General features: G+C 40.3%; 2 protein-coding genes across 3 annotated transcripts in view; one reads left to right on the forward strand and one right to left on the reverse strand.

The window, feature by feature from the left end:
- The window catches only part of gna13b (guanine nucleotide binding protein (G protein), alpha 13b), a 20,350-nt gene extending 15,149 nt beyond the window's left edge, over positions 1–5,201 (reverse strand). Inside the window, exon 1 of the mRNA XM_019268241.2 lies at positions 4,871–5,201. Coding sequence (XP_019123786.1) covers positions 4,871–5,153 — 283 coding nt within the window. The 5' untranslated portion in view covers positions 5,154–5,201. The remainder of the gene's footprint in view (positions 1–4,870) is intronic.
- rgs9a (regulator of G protein signaling 9a) lies at positions 2,154–19,977 on the forward strand. Of its 2 annotated transcripts, none has more exons than XM_019268240.2 (18): positions 2,154–4,790; positions 6,770–6,868; positions 8,897–8,993; positions 10,554–10,604; positions 10,721–10,827; positions 11,724–11,775; positions 12,053–12,111; positions 13,438–13,514; positions 13,753–13,834; positions 13,935–13,997; positions 14,890–14,919; positions 15,089–15,150; positions 15,682–15,795; positions 15,871–15,986; positions 16,273–16,360; positions 17,545–17,683; positions 17,843–17,925; positions 19,069–19,977. In XM_019268240.2, the coding sequence occupies exons 2-18, from the start codon at positions 6,800–6,802 to the stop codon at positions 19,223–19,225; spliced, it is 1,446 nt and encodes a 481-aa protein (XP_019123785.1). In that variant the 5' UTR covers positions 2,154–4,790; positions 6,770–6,799; the 3' UTR covers positions 19,226–19,977. The 2 variants fall into 2 exon arrangements, with proteins under 2 accessions (XP_019123785.1, XP_027141256.1); XM_027285455.1 differs by lacking the exon at positions 2,154–4,790 and adding an exon at positions 5,682–5,799.
- The last annotated feature ends 385 nt before the right edge of the window (positions 19,978–20,362 follow it).

Consider the following 20,362-nt stretch of genomic DNA (forward strand, 5'->3'; position numbering starts at 1 on the left):
AGAGTGACTGAAGGGAGCAGAAGTGAGGCTAGATTACATTGTGTTGAGTTGAAACTTAATATCGCTACACAAACTCAATCATTTTCTCTTTTGCAAAGTTCTGATTTTTTTAGTTTTGTCCATTGTGTTGACTTGCTCACGTGTGGAGCAGACACCTGTAATAGTAACATCAGTCCGAGGTATAATTATAGTCAAAGGTATCATCGCAGTGGATGATCTCACCACAGAATAACAAATCAAGGTTTCATCTAATGACAGCATTTGGCTTTCTTTAACACCTCGGCTCTGACGCTAAAGAACACACGTGGAAGCAGTGCGTCACAAAAAGACCCTGCTGCAAAACTCCCCACAACCCCACCTGATAGAACACTTCTGCTGAAATGACACTGACACCTAACAGTTTCCTTTTCAGTTAAACCATGTCAGGCGTCATCCACTTCCCCCGTGACAGACGCTGAGCAAGCCTTTCCAGCCTCATCACATCACACTTCCCTGTTTGCGCTCATTCAAAAGGGGAGTTTACGTCTTAACCGCCCCCCACCCCCACCAACCTAAGTGACATCATGGAAGCGCAAATAGAGGCTCCTCTCTCTGGTTAGTCGTTGCCTCATTGTCATGCACCTCACAGCTCAGGCTAAAGCAGATGATGGGTCCAAACTAGAGCCTGGCTGATATTGGATATTAGCGGAGGGGCCGATGCCAAGACCGATGAAAACATTTACAGAGGTTCATGTGAAAGCAGCCCTGCATTAAAACTGAATGAAACGTGACCCAGGAAGGAGGATTTGAGTGATATTGATCTATGAGAAGCCAAAAAAACTGCACGGGCAAGAAGGATTTCAGAACTCTGGAAAGTTGTCACAGCAGCAGGCGTTTTAGTCTCAACAGTCGGCAGGAAAACTGTAAAAATCTGCCGTTTCAGGCCTGTGTTTTTATTTTAACCTACAATTAGCCTATGATAAAAGTTATTCAAGGCTACTGCCCGGTCACAGTCCGGTGCACCTGCAGCAGCTCTCCCACACTGACCTCCAGGGTTTTTACCTACAAGACTCACACAGCAAATGCGGAAGAAAGCGCATAGTTCGGTCACAGAGACCTGGAACACATCGTCCCTCCTGCGTGGCTGCTGACGCGCCGTCAGCCAAACTGCCGATCGCGCTGGATAACGGCAGACCGAGTGGTGTCGGTGCTCGCACTGTAGCAGCGAGCGTTAAAGGAGTGAACAAGAACAGATTTGCAATGTGATTCCTGAGCGGATAGCTGATAAAAGTGCAACGATTCGACCTGATGAAATGTGGTTCTGCATCGCTGTGTTGAGCTAGGTTTTGCCATACGATCCTACAGCCTCTGCGTCACCCGGCGCCAGGACAGCGGCCTCATTCGGTAACGTTATAAGAACGTAAGAAAGCAGGTCAGTCAGAAGAGGAAGAGAAAGAGAAATCAAGTTTTGCAGGAAATGCGACATCATGCACTGTGGTAACCTGTTTACTGTAAATATGTAACATACATGCAGCAAAACAGTCATCATCTGCTGACCTTATTTTAAAACCAGGACTTACTCATTTTAATTGTACAGTGCTGTTCCTAAAGGCTCTGTGGTGACAGAGCACACATTTTCCTTGCAGTGCAAAAGTGTTACACTAATGGTGCTTTCAGGCACAACACAGCAACAGCACTGCGCTCCGAAACCCATTGTTTTCAATGGGTTGTACTGCGCCGCGGCATTACCTTTCACCGCGTCAAGCCATATGTGGCTCAGCGCGCTCCGGTGGCGCGCCGCAAATCGCATCATGTCTGAAGAGAACCGTAAAGCAGAGGTTTAGAAACCAACAGAAGTAAATGTGACTGGGAAATCATCTCTCTAATGCAGTCAACTAATCAACCTGTTATCAGTGACTGCCACGGTTTCAGATTTTGTGTTACAGTACGCAGCCTTTAAATTACAACGCAGATAATCAAGTCATTCATGACACTTGCTGATGATTCAATATGTTCCCACAGACACCCTCCAAGGATTTTCGCAGCTGACTCAAAGTACACGACTAGAAATATATCAGAACGCTAAAAATGACAATGACGACGATGACGTGCTGTGTAAATGAGGTAGTAATAAAACTGACACCTCTCCTGATACCACAGCAGCCCAGGGCACACAAAAGAGTTAACACATCGAGGACCAGCTGCGGTGTCTCTAACAGTGAAACTGGGCCGGGTTTCAGATTTGATTTTATTATCATATTTCATCTCTGCCTTTCTGTGGCATCACTTATACTATGAATTTACATATGTTTCTGCATGTACAACATCTGATCACGGCTGAAAAGTGCAGCATAATCACAATTTCATGATTGCTGTCCTGTGAGATTGGCTCTGTTGTAAAGTTAGAAAGTAAGAAAGAGAATTTTAGATGGAACAAAAAGGGTTGTCATGTTCAAGTACGGCCGCAAATCATCTCCTTCCACATCTAAAATCAACAAAAAAGACACGATCCTACACACTTATTGGAAATGTGGCTCAGTTTCCAGCGGACACCGACGCCACAACAGAGCTGTTGAATGAGCCAGAGCCGGATCCTGTGTACATTTGGAGGAAGTGGCCGGTGACACGGAGCTAGCTGATGTGCTTGTACATGTCACAGGACAACAGCCAGTAAAATTAACTGCTAAATTAGCCCAGATTGCAGCAGATAAGGAAGCGGACATTTTAAATGAGGAGAAAATGAGAAGAAATGGCTGCAAAAGTTGATTAAAAACAAAAACAAACACTTCCTGTAGTTAATTTTTCTCCAAAGATAACTGGATGTTTTAGAGTAAACACAGGCCGGGAGGTGGGTCTACATTTTTAAGCACTGATATATGTGAATAGGTGAACGGCAGCTGGAACTTACGGCACACACAGAACAGGTAAGAAATGCTGCTCGCTGTGTTGCAGGTATTGAAAGAGGAGAATGGGTGTTGTCCTGTATGCAGTGGGAGACGATGACAGACAATGCGTGTATGTACCCAAGATGCACCAAGGACGCATTCAAATCCTCACAGGTACTCCACTCAGAATGTAAAGGGTCACATTAGGCATTTCTAGCAGATCATTTCTTTCTTTCTTCATTTTAATTCTGCATATTATTTTAATGTTCACTCACAAACTACTACAACTACAAACTACACTGCCTCTTGGTCAGCGGCCCGACTTTCAGCAGATTTTATAAAAGTCTCTCAAAAAGCACAATTTTTGTTCCACCCACAGTTCTGTTTTCAAAACAGCAGGTGACCTGCGTATGGCAGAGGCTTGTTCTTAATGACGCCGTTTCCAGAGACGGTTCAGGAAGTCGTTATAGATCATCTTTGGTGAAACCAGACGGGCGGATTTGGCACCAACACAGAGAGGAGAGATATCTGAGACACACGGGTCAAAACAAAGTTTATATGCTCTTGATTTGTCCGTCTGGAAAATACAATCTCAGCGTCAGAATGTTCAGAAAATAGAGTCCGGTGTTTACTTCAGTGCTCATGTTCACTTCTCAGTCGACAGACTCAAGTCCTGCTGCTGGTGTCCTAAAAAGGGGAGCATCAATGGTGAAAACCCCACGTGACACAGATACAGGAAATGACACTTCAGTGTGCCGTGTCTTTTCTAGATCGTCTTTAATAGTAATAGCAGAGCTCTCTCTCTCTTTCTTTCTTTCTTTCTTTCTTTCTTTCTTTCTTTCTTTCTTTCTCAGTGTTTCTCTGCAGAGCATGTGCGATTGCTAGTTGAGAGTAAAGACAACGGGAATGGGAGGGACTGCACACTAATCTATCGCAGATTGCAGCGTTGTCTCAGACAGATAAACAAATTTCTTTTAAATGCATCGCCATTAAAATATACCTGGGCATGCCGCCCAAGTAAAGCCTATATGTGGGGAACACTGATCCACCCAGACGACACGCATTCAGCATTCGTTTCCTTCTTTCCTTGTAAAAAATCTGAAGTGCATCTCGCAGTGTTTGAACAGGTCGTTTCAACTCATTTCACCATTTACAGGACGGGAGACGACGACTTTATCAGCTCATTAAGGATGTCTTGTGACAGATGACACAGCAGACTATTAAGTATTGACTGGAAACAAACAAAGTTGAAGTCACGGAGTTCAGCTGAAACTACTGCACTGTAACAAACTAATTCTCACACACAACTCAGCCCCGACTGGTGGATTTAAAAGCAGCCAAAGTCCACTCAGAAAGCAGCCACATTAAATGTTTCATCACCTGCACAGCAAAACAACATTTAAAAACACAGACACACATCTTTAAAAGTGACACACAGGACCATTTAAAGCTGGTTTAACATGTGTCAACTCTCAGGAGGTGGTTCAGTCATATTGTAGTCCAGTTAGCACGTCCTGCCCTCTTTATTTAAAGATAGGCAGGTTTACAGTAAACACACATTTTTCTGGAGGAATTCGGTGTCATGTTTTTCTCCATACAAGACACAGTGGCATGCTTCAGCGCTAACAGCAGCCATGGGGGGGGAAACACACAGGGACAATGTCAAACCTTTGTGTGCTGTTTAGGTTAGGAGAGGCTTCACATTTAATAATATGTGGTCAGGCTCTGACACACGCTGACCACCCGGTAACACCGTCTTCCCCCCCCACCACCACCCTTCAAGTCCCACCGTGTACAAACACAAATAACATGGGCGTTTCTGGCTCGCTTCACCAGCTAACCACACTAGCATTGTCGAGCACTGAGAGTGCCCGTCCACTCGGCTCAGCTGCAGCTTAGCATGGCCACCAACTTCCCACTCCTAAAGTAGGTGACCAACGCAGGGAGGGCGAAAACAAGCCAGCTTCAACACGCGGGACCCAGAGTGCGCTCGGTGTAACACTTACCTTTTATAACATTACTAAAAATCGTGGCTCTGAACTCTTCTTTGGCCTTCTGATCGAAGTCCTGCCCGTGGATAATGCGCATCTGCTTGAGGAAAGTGGACTTGCCGCTCTCGCCCGCTCCGAGCAATAAGATCTTTACTAGCCTCTTTACATACGTCTTATCTCGATTAATACACTTGTCTATCTCTTTAGATTTCCGTAACTGTTCCACCTCGCCGCTTGTGAGGAGACAGTTAGGGAAACATACAGATAAGACGGAGCGGGACGGCAGGAAGTCCGCCATCTTTGAAACAACTTCATCGATACAGACAGCGCGAGGAGGGCTGAGCTCACCCAGTCCGCTGCTGCGTTCACGTGTCGTGGGAATCCACCTCAGTGTAACTTTCACCTCGATTTTCCAACCGAGTCAAAGCGGTAAACACAGACCTGAAGCTGGCTATAAAGTTGCTAAAAAAAAAAAAATAATGCTAACCTTTTCGATGGGAACATTGTTTTTAAGCAAAAGGCACTGATTTCTCAAAAAAATATATAATAAAAATAATTTAATATTATTCATGTTCGCTCCTTCCTTTAATTTTTTATGTTTCTTTTAATAAAAACGTAAAAAAATAATAAAATAATGTGTGTTTAACTTTAGTGGAATAAAGTTCAAACGAGCCTCTTATTGTCATGTGCACGGTTGTAGAAAGCAGACTTATGTGCGACAAAATAAAAGCAGCTTTTCCTACATATTTGAACGCAACACAAGTGAGACGTACAGCGGCGGGCGAGGCGCGCTCACGATAGTACAAGTACGCGAGCGTGAGAGCGCGTCCACGCTTGTATGTTTGGGCGGGTCGCACAGATTGCTGTAGCAACATCTCTCTCTCAGCATTTTCCTGATTCAGAGATTTCAAAACAACTTCTGCACTACACTCTGCTGTGTAGAGGTAAATGCATGCACGGATAATAAGTTAGGAGTGATAAAATAAAAACAGAATTTCTAATGTAGGACCTCATGACCTTTATTAATCTGTCAGGACCAATTCTATAAAGAAAGGCTGATATCTGGACCCAGATTTGCTTTGCACAAACCACCTGAGACATAACTCTACAGAGGCTCCTGGATGTGTGCATCCTGACAGTTACGATCCACCCCTGCTCATAGTAGTTTAGATTTTGACTTATCTCAACCTATCAGGACTAACACATTCATAATAATCATACTTTTTGAACTTGCAGTTCTAATTATTATCCAGGAATTATGGTATGATTTAGTAATACAGAATTTTACCTAATTTTGTAACCCTGTCACACATTTGTACAGTAAATATGAAACTGCAGCTGGGTTATCTGGGTCAACACCTACCCTGGCTCTGTTCAAAGTTGTTAAATATCACACACTATTAGTATTCAAATACTAGATACTGCACATTATGGTTATGCAATCTTCTAGACTAGGCTAACCCGGTGTTGGCCGTAGCTTCATTGTTCAGACATGAGTGGTATCAATCTGAACATCTAGCTCTGAACGACTGCTGATCATTTAACTTTTTTTTTTCAACAATTTGTATTTTTTACCATTACATCCTTCTAAATGCAAAATAATAATTCATAATTTAATTTTAAACTACCCCATAAAGGAAACATTCCAGCTCTAGCGCTGGATTTATCACAACTCTCTATTTGCACAAGTTAACTTAAGAGCCACCCAGACCGGCTTTTCTCTGTGGGATGAGGACAGACGCTTCCCACAGCTGATTGGTGGATAAATCCATCCTTCCCATCCTGTTTTACAATCCTCATACAGGAGGAGTGTGTTCAAGTCAATTGCATGCACACACTTCTCTGTCAGACTATAGACATTATAACTGGAATATTTTACACAAGGATTTTTATTTTTTTATTTTTATTTTTTAGATCTGATTTGGTTTTCATCTATCTGGAAACATGACGATCAGAACAGCTCGTCCAGACCGGTTACAACATTTCCGGCCCCGTATACACTGCTTAAAAAAGGTGGGTGGATATCATCATCATACCTAATGCTTTTATTTTTATTTTACTCCATATAAACCACAAGTATTTTATTATTAAATGAGAAATGTAGACATTTTAAACATCACAGATATTAATAGTTAAAGTTCAACTAGACCTAAAATTCCTGGATTTGATTTTACTTCATTCGAAAATATGAAGCTCAACAGTAAATTCAGAAATAGATTGATTGTTTCTCTCATTAAATGAGTATTCATTTGTACAAGATCTGCATGATTTGTTTGCTAACAGAAGAGCAGGGGGCTTGTTTAAAGATCGCTTCTAATTCCAAAAGCTAAAGCCTATTAGCTTTTCTGCTCTGGGGCCAGGCGTCACTGTGCAGTTCAGCAGAATAACTTGACCTCCTCACTTGGTACACTCCTCAGATGAAGATGCTGACTTCATAGTCACTAAAAGGACAGGCGGACAGGACAGAGTCAAGAACAGGAAACAGAAAGCTTATTTGATTCTTTAAATCCATAACTTCATATTGAAACACACAGCATTTCATGATATCTCAAGGTGTTGCTAATATTTTTTCTATTTCCTGTATATTTTAAATGTATATACACATATACACCTTGGTAAACGTCAGCCTGCTCTACCTCCCAACAGCTGCAGCTGCGTCACATGACGTGTGTTGTACAGAAAAATGAAAAGATGTAAATGAATTGCCTGTTGATGCATTAAAGTGGCAGTATGACATCACCTTGAGTGAGAAGTTTGAGCCTGTGAAGAAACTTGTTCAGGATGTTTGGTGTTTGAGGAAGTGAAAGTGAGCTTATCACACATCACTGACGAGTTCTAACACAAACCATGCAACCACAACCGCCTCACAGTGGTGGGGAAGATACGTGTTTTACTTAAATAAACCAACAGAGGTAAAGTCGGTTTATCAGCATGAGTGTACTCTTACTTTTACTACATCCTGTTGTATAATTAAACCGATCTAAAGTATGTTAGAGTTACACACAGAGGTGTAGTGCATGTATGTGTTTTAGGTGTGCTTTTTAGAAAATCTCTTCTCCAGATGAGATGCAACCCAGTGATATGAAGTGTTCTGCATGAGTAATTTACATGTAGTGGAAACATTGAGAGACAATACAGGAAGTAGTGTGACATAATGTGTAGTACAAGCGTGGTGGTATGTGTGTATATATACAGTATATGTACAAAAAAGTGTACTATGAAGCCGAAGGGTTCATGCACAGCTATGGAGCTTCAAAGTGATCAATAATAAATAGATGGATAAATAATTATAAAATGAATAATCACATGAATACATTTTTAAAAATTTGTAAATGAATCAATTGTTTGTAAAATAATTTAAGTAGGCCTGATTATCAAAACTGAACTCCTGTTGAGGAGTTCAGTTTTGGGGAGTAGTTTTATTTAAGTTAAGTTTATATGACCTCATTTGTTTTTCATGACAGACTTTTTTTAATTTAAAAATACCTTTTTCAAAAGTCTGCTTTCATTTCATGTCACTTTTCTTTTCTTTTTTTTAACTTTGTATGACTTTTCACAACCGTGGTGTTTTCACTGGCCTCTCACCTTACAGCCAATCATGTGTTCTTGCAGTCTCAGAATTGGTCAGACAGCAGCTGTTAGCGAGAGCACCAACATTGTCAAAGTAATTCCGAGTCAGCTAACACAGACACAGAAACTAAAAAACAAAACTGTCTCAAAACCATCAGTATCCATTTAAGTGTACATTAGGAATACTTCCACAGGTTCAACAGTCATCACATTATGGCATTTCGATCACACATTGATGGGGAAGGTAACCAGACTGTAAAAACATGAAAATCTGCAACTTGTTTAATTTTTAAAAGATTCACTTTCACTTTGCTGTGAAACTCTGATTTTATTTATTTGTTCACCAAATAAGATGATAGAAAATATGAATTTACCACAGTACAGTATGTGACATGGTAGTGTGTGTGTGTATGTCCTCAGTATTCTTTACTTCATATGAATCAGTTTTGGTTGCTGTCATTCTGCTTACAGCTGGAGGCTACAGTGGTGGAGATGCAGGACCCAAAAAGTGGGGTCAAGGGCTCGGAGCAGAAACTCAACGTCACTACCATCCCACATGTCATCGCTGGTGAGACTGAGCTACATGAACACACATATTCACAAAGCCTGAGAAAGTTCTTAAGACTTTAAAATATTAAGTTATTTAAAGTTCACAAATTTACATTTTTTTCCTAAGCAGGTTAGGGCTATTACAGTCTGCATGTTATCAGTTTAATAAGCTGCTGTAAAATCAGGGTGTAAATTCTTATGTAATGAGGAACACACAGACAATAACTAGATTTTAATGTTGCAATGCAAAATGCTACAAGAAAGTAATAGAACAATACAATAAAAAAAGTACAGACTGAGTGAAGACACTGTCGGCGGCCTTGCTGGCTAAGCTGCTAACACAGGCTAAATAGGGTAGCCCATAATTGGATGAGATCTGGTTGGTGCTTTAGGAGCCAAAGTGGCTTTTTAATCCGGTCTAAGACCACCACCTGAGGGAAAGGTCAGCAGGAGCCAAACTCCCCCATGCTCAGTGCACTGTCTATAAGCACCTCCTGCTGTGAGTATAACAGTTTACAAAATGATTAGGTGGAACAGAAGCCAAGCAGCGTGATTCATGTAATGATTATTATCTTTAGTTATTAATGTGTGGTGTTGTCATGTCTCCTGTCTGATGCTGCCTGTTATTTTGTCCCTCCATCATCCCTGTAATTAACTGAGGGTGTGATTTCATGATGGTCAATGTGTCAGATTTAGTGGCTTCCAGCAGTGACCTCCCTCGACATATTCTCTCCTTACAAGTGAAGGAGAAACAACCACAAACATGCAGAAAAGCCTAATGTGGAGCCAGTGTTTAGTTTGTCTGTTACTGTAGAAACATGGTGGCTCAATATGGCAATATTTCATTCATATTAGTGAATGAACAATCTGAAAGACCTTTGAAAATCTGATTTGTAATTGCAAATTGATGTTGTTGTATGTCTTTTAATGACACAATGTGGTAAATTGATTCATGTATTTTATTTATTAGTATTTTTTATTGTTATTTCTTTTTACTTTGAGTTTTGTAAAGCAAGGATTGTTTGGTTATAAACTTAATAAATGAATGTATGTGATAATGTACAGCATGCTGGTCATTACTGAGAAATAAATGACCGGCAGTACATTATCCCACTTATGACACAGCAACTTACAAGGGAAATCAATATTTTGTGTAAAGTTATTGATTTAAAAATGATAGTTTTGCATCCACTGTTCTCCTTTGATCTGAACTGTGCAACAGTCTGTTCATTCATAGCAGCTGTGTGTTATTCAGAAATAACTGCAGAATGCCACAATAGACCAATCAGAATCAAGTATTCAACAAAGCCATACAATAATTGATAATAATTAAACTCAGTAAATGTCTATAACTATTCTGTGGCCCACTCCATACTCCATAGATACTGAGACCTGAATATAATTAATCATTTAGACAGAGTGTAATACAGTCTTCAGTCCCTAAAGACCTGAAGTATGCACTTAAGGTTTAATGGACTTGTGGTAGAAAACTGATACACAATAGAGACTGGAGTCTGTTTCATTGACTGTGTGTGTGTGTCTGTGCAGTGTTTCAGCTGTTATGTGTGTTTCCACACAGGGAAGGACATCATTGCATGGATTGCCAACAAGATGAAGATGACCACAGAAGGTACAACACAGAATTAAAAATGTGTTTAACAGGACATGACATCTCCAAATAAGTGTCAGTAATTTTTCAAAAGAAGACATATTTACATGTTCATTTCATGTTCATGTCTGTTTCAGAGGCTCAGGTCTTCAGCACCATGTTAGTCTCCTATGGCTACATCTACCCCCTGCAGAACCACAAGAAGCTGGTCATGTGCAACGATGCCAGCCAATACCGCTTCCAGGTAAAACTAAATCCTCTCTTCTTCTTTGCTGCTTATACGTGGAATCAGAGTTGCGCTTTAACATCACATGGAAACAGGGCTGGGGGCCCATCTTTAAAACCTGAACCAGACTGGTACTGCCAAATCTGAGACACAAACACTAACGTGAGATTACAGACTCTATTTTCCTGAAGATCGCAGCCTTGCTCAGTGAACCAAACACACCTTTTGGTATTTTTGTGGTTGCCTGACACACCTATGGTGTAGAAAGACTGTGTAATCACACATTCACTACTTTCATCCCCTTTAAACTAGAGCTAGTCAATTAATTCATCCGTAGTCAACTATTAGATTAATATAGCAAATAGAAAACTATTTTAAAAATCAATTCTCTGATGTTGGCTTCTCAAATGAATATTTTCTGGTTTCTTTAGTCCTTTATGACAGTAAATACATAGATAGTTGTAGCACTACTCCTGAGTTTTCCTCAGAGGAATCGCATTGTCCTGCTGACCTGCAGTTTCAAACATGAAAACTGACCACTGCACTTGAAGCTGCAGGGAGCTACTCTGGCAAGCTACTGTGTTACGGAGGCCAGGTTTTGCAGCTGGAGTCTCTGAAAGCCCAAACAGTAATGTTAAATGTAATTCCTAAAACTTGTCGTCAGATTAAAATCATGTTTGTAAGTAATTCTCATAAAGTCATCAAGTGTAAAGCGAAATATACCAATGTTACATAAAGAGGAGGAAAATAACAAATCTGGAAAATGACCTGAGTCTGAAGCGTCCAAAACTGATGCTAGTGCAAATGCAGTGTGTGTGGAACATTTTATTAGGTGATATTGAAATGATTATTAGATCTATAGGCACTCTGCACACTGAATTACTAACAATGTTTTCCAATCCAAACCTTTTCAGACCCCATACTTCTGGCCTACACAGAAATGGGTTGCAGAGGACTCTGACTATGGTGGGTACAGTATGTCATATGTAGTGGAGGGTTGATTAGATCAGTGATTTCTCAGGATGAAACTTGCAAACTTTTGAGTCAATCTACTGCCTCAACTTTCAGATGACATGATAGAACATGTAAATACAACTGTTTTGACAAATCTAGGCTAGTAGTGTCTTTTACTTTAGGGTCCTGGCTGTGTGCTGGATTTGTCAGTGTTCATTTTATGCAACTGTTTGCAATAATCTTTGTAACATGTGTGACAAGTGATGATTTCATTTTGCTCTGACTGTAGCCATTTACCTGGCAAAGAGGAACATCCGCAAGAAAGGCATGCTGGAAGCCTATGAACAGGTTTGTGTATAGTATATAAATAATTGTGTGTGTGTGTATGTGTGTGTGCTGCTTTTATTCTTTATCATATTAAAAGTTTCCTGACTCAGGAGCTGATTTGTTTTCTGCTGACACTTATTATGGATGCCATGTGTGCAACGTGGCAACGAGGATTTGGCTAAAAACTGTATGTGCTTTATCTGTTAATGTTTTACTCTCTCTTACAGCGGACATTCATTTCCTCCCAGCTCTCTGTTTATGGTTTAACTACTCAACTATGAGCCCTTTCTAAACATCAGAAGTGAACTGGGAGGAAATTTGGGGATCTAGGGAGAATTATTGGATGCTATAACAACGTCAGGGAGGATATCTTTAAAGTTGTAACTTGTTATTTGGAATATAGATATATATAGAGAGATGTTATGTTTGCACAGATAAGCTCATAAGTTGTGCTTTATCTCCAGCTCAATGGGAAGTATGGTATTAAAAGATGACCCAAGATCCAACTAAACCCAATTGTATCACAGTCCATTTCCCTCATAAACAGAGGCTTTTCTCTCCCCCATGCTTTCCTTCCTTTTCTTAATTTATAAAAAATCAATTTGCATTCATTTATTTGGAAAAAAAATGTTATTACAAATAGAGGAGAAAACACATCTCATCCGGTATCAGGCTACCTTGTTGAAGGTCTCTGACTGGAAGTTCGCTAAATAAGGAAGATTTTGGAATATTTGAATGTGCTTTTCTCCATTAAGGAAGTTTTTTTTCTTAAAATGTTGCTCCTCATGAATGTATCAGGAGCAATAATAGCCTATTAAATTTAGTTTTGGACTTTGTTTAATTTGGGTTTCCAGCGAGGAACTTGGTTAAGACAGATCTAGACAGACCATCCTGACTACTTTCTGTTGTGGCTCAATTTCCAGAGGTCCTACATTTCCCATAATGCAACTTCACAGTGTCATTCTAGTCTCCCTGCTTGGTGAACAACCTCATTTTTCAAACTTCAGCCCCCCATTAGTGCAGACATCATCAGAGTTATTAGTTTTTTTCAGACATGACAAAACTGCAGAGCCACAGAAGACTTTACACAATGATACCGTTTGTCGTATGACTTGTGATTATGTGTGAAATCAGCGAGTGTTTCCATTTAATGTGTGTTCATGTTTAAGTGCAATTGCATCAGCTTGTATATTTAACACACACCACGATATTTCATGATGACTAAACATGAAACTTAATGTTCCTACTGCAATCTCACGTCACATGTCTAAACTGTTACTGTAACATCTGTGTGGTCGTTTTACGACATGCTGTTCAATGCTCTCACCGCTTTTGTGTTTTAAACAGACACATTACAACCACCTCCATGAATGGCTGAACCACAAGTGGGACTTTATTGTGATGCAAGCCACCGAGCAGTACAAGTAGGTGAAGACAGAGTCAGACGAACTTCTGATGATCTACCCTAGCTTCACTAATCATTTTAAAGACAGTGGTCATGAAAAGTGACTTTATATACCAAACACTTGGTCTGATTCGTAGTCTTGTGTACATATTTTATAATATATTTATGTAAATATATATTGTATGTACTGTATATGTATCTATAAACACTACTTTTCTTCTTTTTGTTGTGTGTGTGTGTGTGTGTGTGTGTGTCAGGGCTGGTAAGGAGAGGAAGAAGCCGGATCGTGTGGTGTTTGACTGCCAGGAGAGAGCTTACTGGATGGTGAACAGGCCACCGGTCAGTGTGTGTGACTGTGTGTTTTACAATCACTGTATGAGAATGACATGAACAAAATGCTTTGATGCATATTAACTATATGTCCTGTGTGTGTGTTCAGCGTCGTACTCACAGTGCTATGGATTGTGGCCCGGAGCGTCTTATTGATCCCACTGCAGACGAGGTAACAGGTCAGTATACACACACACACACACACACACACACACACACACACAGTGGAGAGATTGAGGTCAGCTGCTCTTTTAAGAAACTTACCGGAGCTTAACGTGTGGAGTATTGCTGCACTGATCTCTATCGACATATCCACTTAGAGCCTGGAACCTCGCTCACTCTCTCACTCCTTTCCTTTCCTTCCCTCCATTCTGTTCTCGGTCCTGAGTATTGTTTTACAATCTAACCTCAAACATCCAGTAACTCCTTCTTACCTAGAGGTCCTGTCTTTTAAAATCATTACCATTATTAAAATGGTAAATAGCATTTATTTTGTCTGCTCATTACCATTTCACATTTTTCCTTGTTCTGTTTATTCTTTCCTTTTCCAAACAGGTCTCTTTACACTGATGATGAAGTTAAAAAAATAAAATAGCACACAGTGTCATTCTTGTGTGTAAAGTATGTATTAACCTCCCTGTAGATGGTTTATAGACAGTCTCTCCAGGAAATATTGATGTTTCGATTGTAATAATTCATGTAAAATCATCCAGACACTGCTGAATCTTGCTTTAGTTTCAACAAGCATGTTCACACATTTTTTTTTACTTTTACTGGAACTTATTACACAGAACCACGACAAGGCTCTTCTGCTGCCAATTTATTGATTTTTGGTTGGCAATAATCACAAAATAAACTTCAAGTATCTTTGACCCTGGAGTGAGTGTTTTCTCTCTGTCTGTGCTTTAAAAGTATTAGCTTTCACAGTAGCTTTCTGTAGTTGTAACATGTTGACAGTATCGTTGTGCTCTGTGCTCAATCCTATTTATATATACTATATATAGTATATACTTTTTTACGTTGTATTCATGAAAACCAACACTGTTTTTCTTCTCATCTCTCAGAAAATCACCTTTGACCAGTACAGACGCATGGTAAGTTAATGATATGAATAAAACAATCTGATTCTTGATGGTTTCCAGCTAAAACCTGTTCGGTTTGAAAACATCGGCAGTATCTCACATCTGAGATTCTTTGAGAATGAAACATTTGCAAAGTTACAATTTCACAAAAAACATTTTTTGTGTTCCTCTTTTACCCCAGAACATCTTCTATCAACAAGCCATCATGAGGTCAAAGGTCAAATCTAGCGTATCCCTTGGAGCGTAAGTTCCTCTGTGTTTTAAAAAAAATCTATTTGGGAACGTTTCTAGAGGTTCAAATAGATCTGATTAATTTCATCATAAGTGTGACTTATTATCTTGCAATTACATGCAAACTATCTCATAACTATGATATCTATATCTCCTTATTATAATTGTACATACGGTAATAAAATATCTAGGGCAGTTCAGTTATGAGTATTTATTACACAGCTTTGTTGATCAAATTGAGCAATTCTGGCATGCTACGCTCTATTTCTGTATACAGTAGCAGACCACTGCTATGGATGCAGATCTGATCATAGACAGTGGACACAATAAAATCAATAATTTGACACACAATATTGATTTCTCTAGTAAGTAGCTGTGTAATAAGCGGGATATTGTACATTATGGTGATATAAACCACGACATGGTGATGCAGGATCCCGATGGAAAGTGGAGGGGGTCTTGAATCACCCAGAGCCTCGAGGTCAGTTTAGTTTTAATCACTCTGTGGATTTCATTGGTCTCATAATAGCTCTGTTTCCACAGACTGGTGAAGTACGTCACAACCTACAAAAACCATGACCCGTTCTTGGCTCCCTGTCTACCCAGCAACCCCTGGCAAACGGACAATGACACTTACTGGGCTCTTAACATGAGAAGGTGAGGCCTACTACATTTTCTATCACACACTGTAGCTATGTATCAGTGAGTGACTCATCCACTGTTTGTGTCCAGAGTCGAAGTCCCCACTAAGATGCGAGTAGAGCGCTGGTCCTTCAGCTTGTTCGAGCTGCTGAGCGACCTGCGAGGTCGAGATGACTTCAAGGTCTTCCTCAAGAAAGAGTTCAGCGGTATGTTGCCAAATGTCATTAAACACATTTCAGTCTGGCTCCTAAATCTCTTGTGTTGTGTTGAACATGACGCAGCATTCCTGAGGTAGTTTAGGGATGGTGTGTGTGTGTTTACAGCCTACAGAAGCTGAAATGACTTTAAACAATGTTGGTAGTTGGTAATTCATCTTCAAGTATACAGCCTGGTTGTGAAAAGGTCGTAATAAATTTGTGTGCAAATGTAAATATGCGTGTGTTTGTGTGTGTGTGTGTGTGTGTGTGTGTGTGTGTGTGCGGTGTGTCCCAGGGGAGAACTTGGCTTTTTGGGAGGCAGCTGAAGAACTGAAGTGGGGCACTTCATCTTCCATGTCAACAAAAGCAGCGACCATCTTCAAGTAAGACAAATAAACTGGTCTGTTTATCTGTGTGTGTGTGTGTGTGTGTGTGTGTGTGTGTGTGGTACACACTCAGATATAGCTGTAAATACGCCTTATATGTACAAATGTTGTGTATCTGTTTATGCAGTGAACATACAATATTGATTGCGCTCTTTCACATATCAGTCATGTTCTTTCTTGCTTTCTTTACATATCATGCACTGCTCCTGGTCCTCTTATCCGTTCATCTATCATTCACAGTATGACACCTCTAATTAAACTTTAAGGAACTTTAAGACTTTAAGAAGTCTGCATTTGTCTAATTTCTGCAAAATTATGTAGATCCAAGGTTTTTACAGTAAAGTAAATGTAACACACTTTTGAGTGCATGAGCTGTCTGTTTATTTTCACCAGGTCCTGCAAAGCATAGGATAAACAGGATAACCATGTTTGTATTTGTCTAGGACATTAAATAGTAAATCAACTCCTGCAAGTCCCATTTTGCTGACCTCCAGGAAGGTCTAGTGTGTCAGAGTTAGGGGCTCTTGTTTTAGAAATTATAGCAGAAATGAAATATTCATAATTATGTTATGTAAGAATCACTATATCTTTGTTACATTAGAATGAGTCATATATCTCTACAGATGCTGCAAATCCTCTTCCATCAAGCCCACAGTGTTGAAACACCATGTTTCTACAGTAGCCCAGAACAGACAAACTAAACACTGGGTCTTACTCAGGCTTTTCGCATGTTTTGTGGCCATGGTAGTTTCCTCTTCATGTTAGGAAAGAGAGGGTGAGGCAAAGAGGCTGACATGGCTGCAATCAGCAACTACACCACTAAGTGGCACTAAATCCTACACACTGTGCCTTTAACTTCTCACCTTGCTGCAGTGGTGGAGAAATGACTATATGAAACGCACTACTGTAAATAATGTAATAATGTGAATAAGTAGGCAACAATAAAAGATAAAGTTTAAAGGGACTGGACTCCCTGAGGTGTGATCTGCTTCATGAGGACTCTTTGTGTGTGGTTTGATGACCTGTCACTGTTGCCCAATAGAGCCACACAAAAATGAATTAATTTAGAAGAGCAGAGACAAAACTCAAGTTGAAACTTGAAATATGTGAAATAACTGCCCTAACTATGACAGAAAATATTGTCAGTTAGTGTTATTGAGCTGGAGTGTCTGTGTGTTTAGGACCTTCTTGGCTCCCGGAGCCCCACGCTGGATCAACATTGATGGCAGGACAATGGGTTTGACAGTGAAAGGCCTGGACCATCCTCACCGCTACGTGCTGGAAGCAGCCCAGACGCACGTCTTCCTGCTCATGAAAAAGGTGTGTAAAAGACATTTGGGGTGGTAATTAACATCAGTAAGTGATAAATGATTAATCTGGGGATCTACTGAGTGAATATATGATACAAATACATCAGACTGAGATCAGGGGCACTTTTGTGTAGTGAACCTGAGGCCTCATGTGCTTTCATTGGTACAGGATACTTTCTTCCGTTACCTCAAGTCACCAGTGTACAAAGACATGCAGAAGAAGGCGCTGAACCCTGTGCCTCATAACTTCAGGTTGGTGTCCAATTGATCCCTAATATATCTTTCTGACATGTAGAAATCACTGCACATGGACACATGTGTTAACCACACGTCACATATCGGTATTTTTGTGCTTTGTGTTTCTCCCCCACTGTTGGAAACTCACTTATGCAAACACTCTGAATAAAATGCTGACAGGTTGTAGAAGAAATCTGCAGCTTCAGCTGGAAAGCTGGAGAGAAATTGCTTTTGGCAGAGCAAACAAATACACATCACATGTGTCGATGGTATTCACAGGCCAGAGAGATACAGAATCTGAGTCTGTGTGGGTTATCTGGAGTAATGTGCACAGTGCTTCTTGAAAGAAAGGTTGAATTTGTCAACTTTGACCACCACAGATGAAATTCCTTTCACGTCTTTTGCACTGAGGTGGAGATAAACATCTCAGACATGTGTGTATCTCAAAACCCGGACAAATAAATACAAAGTTATGTGGCTAGATATCAGAAAGCGTGTTTTGTAGTTTGGAGAAACCGACCCCTCAACCATTTAAACAGAGATACAGTAGGTGGGGTTGTATGAAGTACTTATACATAATCAGTGTATTCCTTTAAGTAGATGGTGGCCAGCACATCCTCAGTTTGCAGAAGCAGACAGGAGGATCAGCATTAATGATATACTGCCGTAGACAGGGTCAGCAACTAAATGTATTTTAGCCTCTTAAAGAAATAGAAGGCTTTTACACCTATCAGATGGAAAACTGAAGCAGTTCGTCCTTTACAAATCAACCAGACTTCATTTACAAAACAGGAATTACTGGACTACTGCTGCTTCAGTTTGCAGTTAGTTTGGATCTGAGTTAACGTGTTAAAACCCCACGGTCATACAATCACACAAACTAACTGAGGCAGCGATGGATCTGCAACTGCTGCGTTCTGTGAGGTAAAATTACGCTTTAAGGCTGCACAGTTAAAATCGGGTATTCAGACTTTTTCACACTATAAAATGAATCTTAACTTCATGTCTGTCCAGGACCAGGCTTGGCTTTTTAAGAGTTGATTACATCTGTCTGTTTATCCGAACCAAATGAAAGTCCCTTATAACAGTGCTGTACCTCCCTAGAGGAAAAGGTTTTACAATCATCTTGAGTCCCTCGTGTTTCTGTTTCCACCCTAGTCCGGCCCAGCTGGAACAAAATGCTCAGAACCGAAGCCCGGGCATCAATCCCATCATCCTCTGGGAACAGGAGGAGGTGGAAAAGGCCAAGGCAGCCGCTGCTTCTGCTCCAGTCGATGTCAAAGCCATGATGAGCAAAATAGACAGGAAGAAGTAGAGATACAAGAGTGGAAGAGTGTGTGTCAGTTTTGAGTGTCCTGTCACACACAAAGCGGCCAACAGGAAGCGGCCCTTTATTAGGATGTATGAACTGTACATAAGGATTTCATTTATCCTCGGTGTTATGCCAGTGAATGTTGTTCTGTTTTAGCAAATTACTGAAGGATTACTGAACAGGCCTAATCTGTTTTTGAAGTGGCTGTTAACATTCCTTTACAGAGAGACACAAAATGACTGTCGTGTTCATGTTTAAGAAGGGCGGTGGGGCTTTGACATGCCTGTCCGTCCACGGTCTTCATAGATACATATTTGAATGAAAGACATCTGCAGAATTAGAGCGTAAATATCAGAGGTCACATATAATATACCATAGAAACAAATCATTGATCTCATGTTATATGCTTCAATACACTGCAGATGATTAAACATTTTCATAGCTGAGCTTGTAATTGTTTTCATGCCAACTACTTCATACTTACGTGACATACTGGGAAACACTGTAGCTTGTGTTGATGCAGTGTGTATGAATAGAGTATTCCTGGATGCATATACTGCTGTCTACAAGATGTTTAATCAGATTTATTTTTATTAAACTCTACGCTGCAAACTACTGAACCAGTCATACTCCTAATGACACCAGTATGTCAGTGCAGTGAATTAAAGTGAGCGGATTTCTCTATGGAAGAATTGCATAGTGTGTAGATCTGATTACTGGATCAAATGTAATAAACAAGATCAAGATAAAGCAGACTTCATTGTGTTTGCGTCTGTTTTATGTTATATAATTATTCTAATATTAAACTGTTGGTCAGATGTGGTTGTAACAATGGTTGGAGTTCATGGACTTGTTTTCACAGCAGCTCATGAAATCGATATGGGACGTTTGACTGTCAAGGAATTTCACCATCTTACAGATGAAGATCAGTTCACTGCATCACGTCTCCTGTGGCTCAGGAGCTTTCTGGTCTGATGACACCATAGTTATCTGAGATCGAGCTTGAGGTTTAAGAAACAGAAAGTCTTAATAAGAAGATGCTCTTGGTTGCATGGTGCAAAATGAAACATTAGAGAATGAAGTGATTACAATTCATCCTCAGGGGGAAATGATTGTGTGCAGACAATCCATCCAATAGAC

This window comes from Larimichthys crocea, chromosome XII (assembly GCF_000972845.2).
Source record: "Larimichthys crocea isolate SSNF chromosome XII, L_crocea_2.0, whole genome shotgun sequence".
In the NCBI taxonomy this organism is placed as follows: Eukaryota; Metazoa; Chordata; class Actinopteri; family Sciaenidae; genus Larimichthys; species Larimichthys crocea.

What these genes read in the sequence shown, in the direction of transcription:
- rgs9a (XM_019268240.2), top strand. Translation starts at nt 6,800, where the DNA reads ATGACGATCAGAACAGCTCGTCCAGACCGGTTACAACATTTCCGGCCC. An exon ending in CAAGCCACCGAGCAGTACAA is followed by an intron (nt 13,515 to 13,752) that starts GTAGGTGAAGAC and finishes TGTGTGTGTCAG; the next exon opens with GGCTGGTAAGGAGAGGAAGA. An exon ending in CCTCAAGAAAGAGTTCAGCG is followed by an intron (nt 15,987 to 16,272) that starts GTATGTTGCCAA and finishes GGTGTGTCCCAG; the next exon opens with GGGAGAACTTGGCTTTTTGG.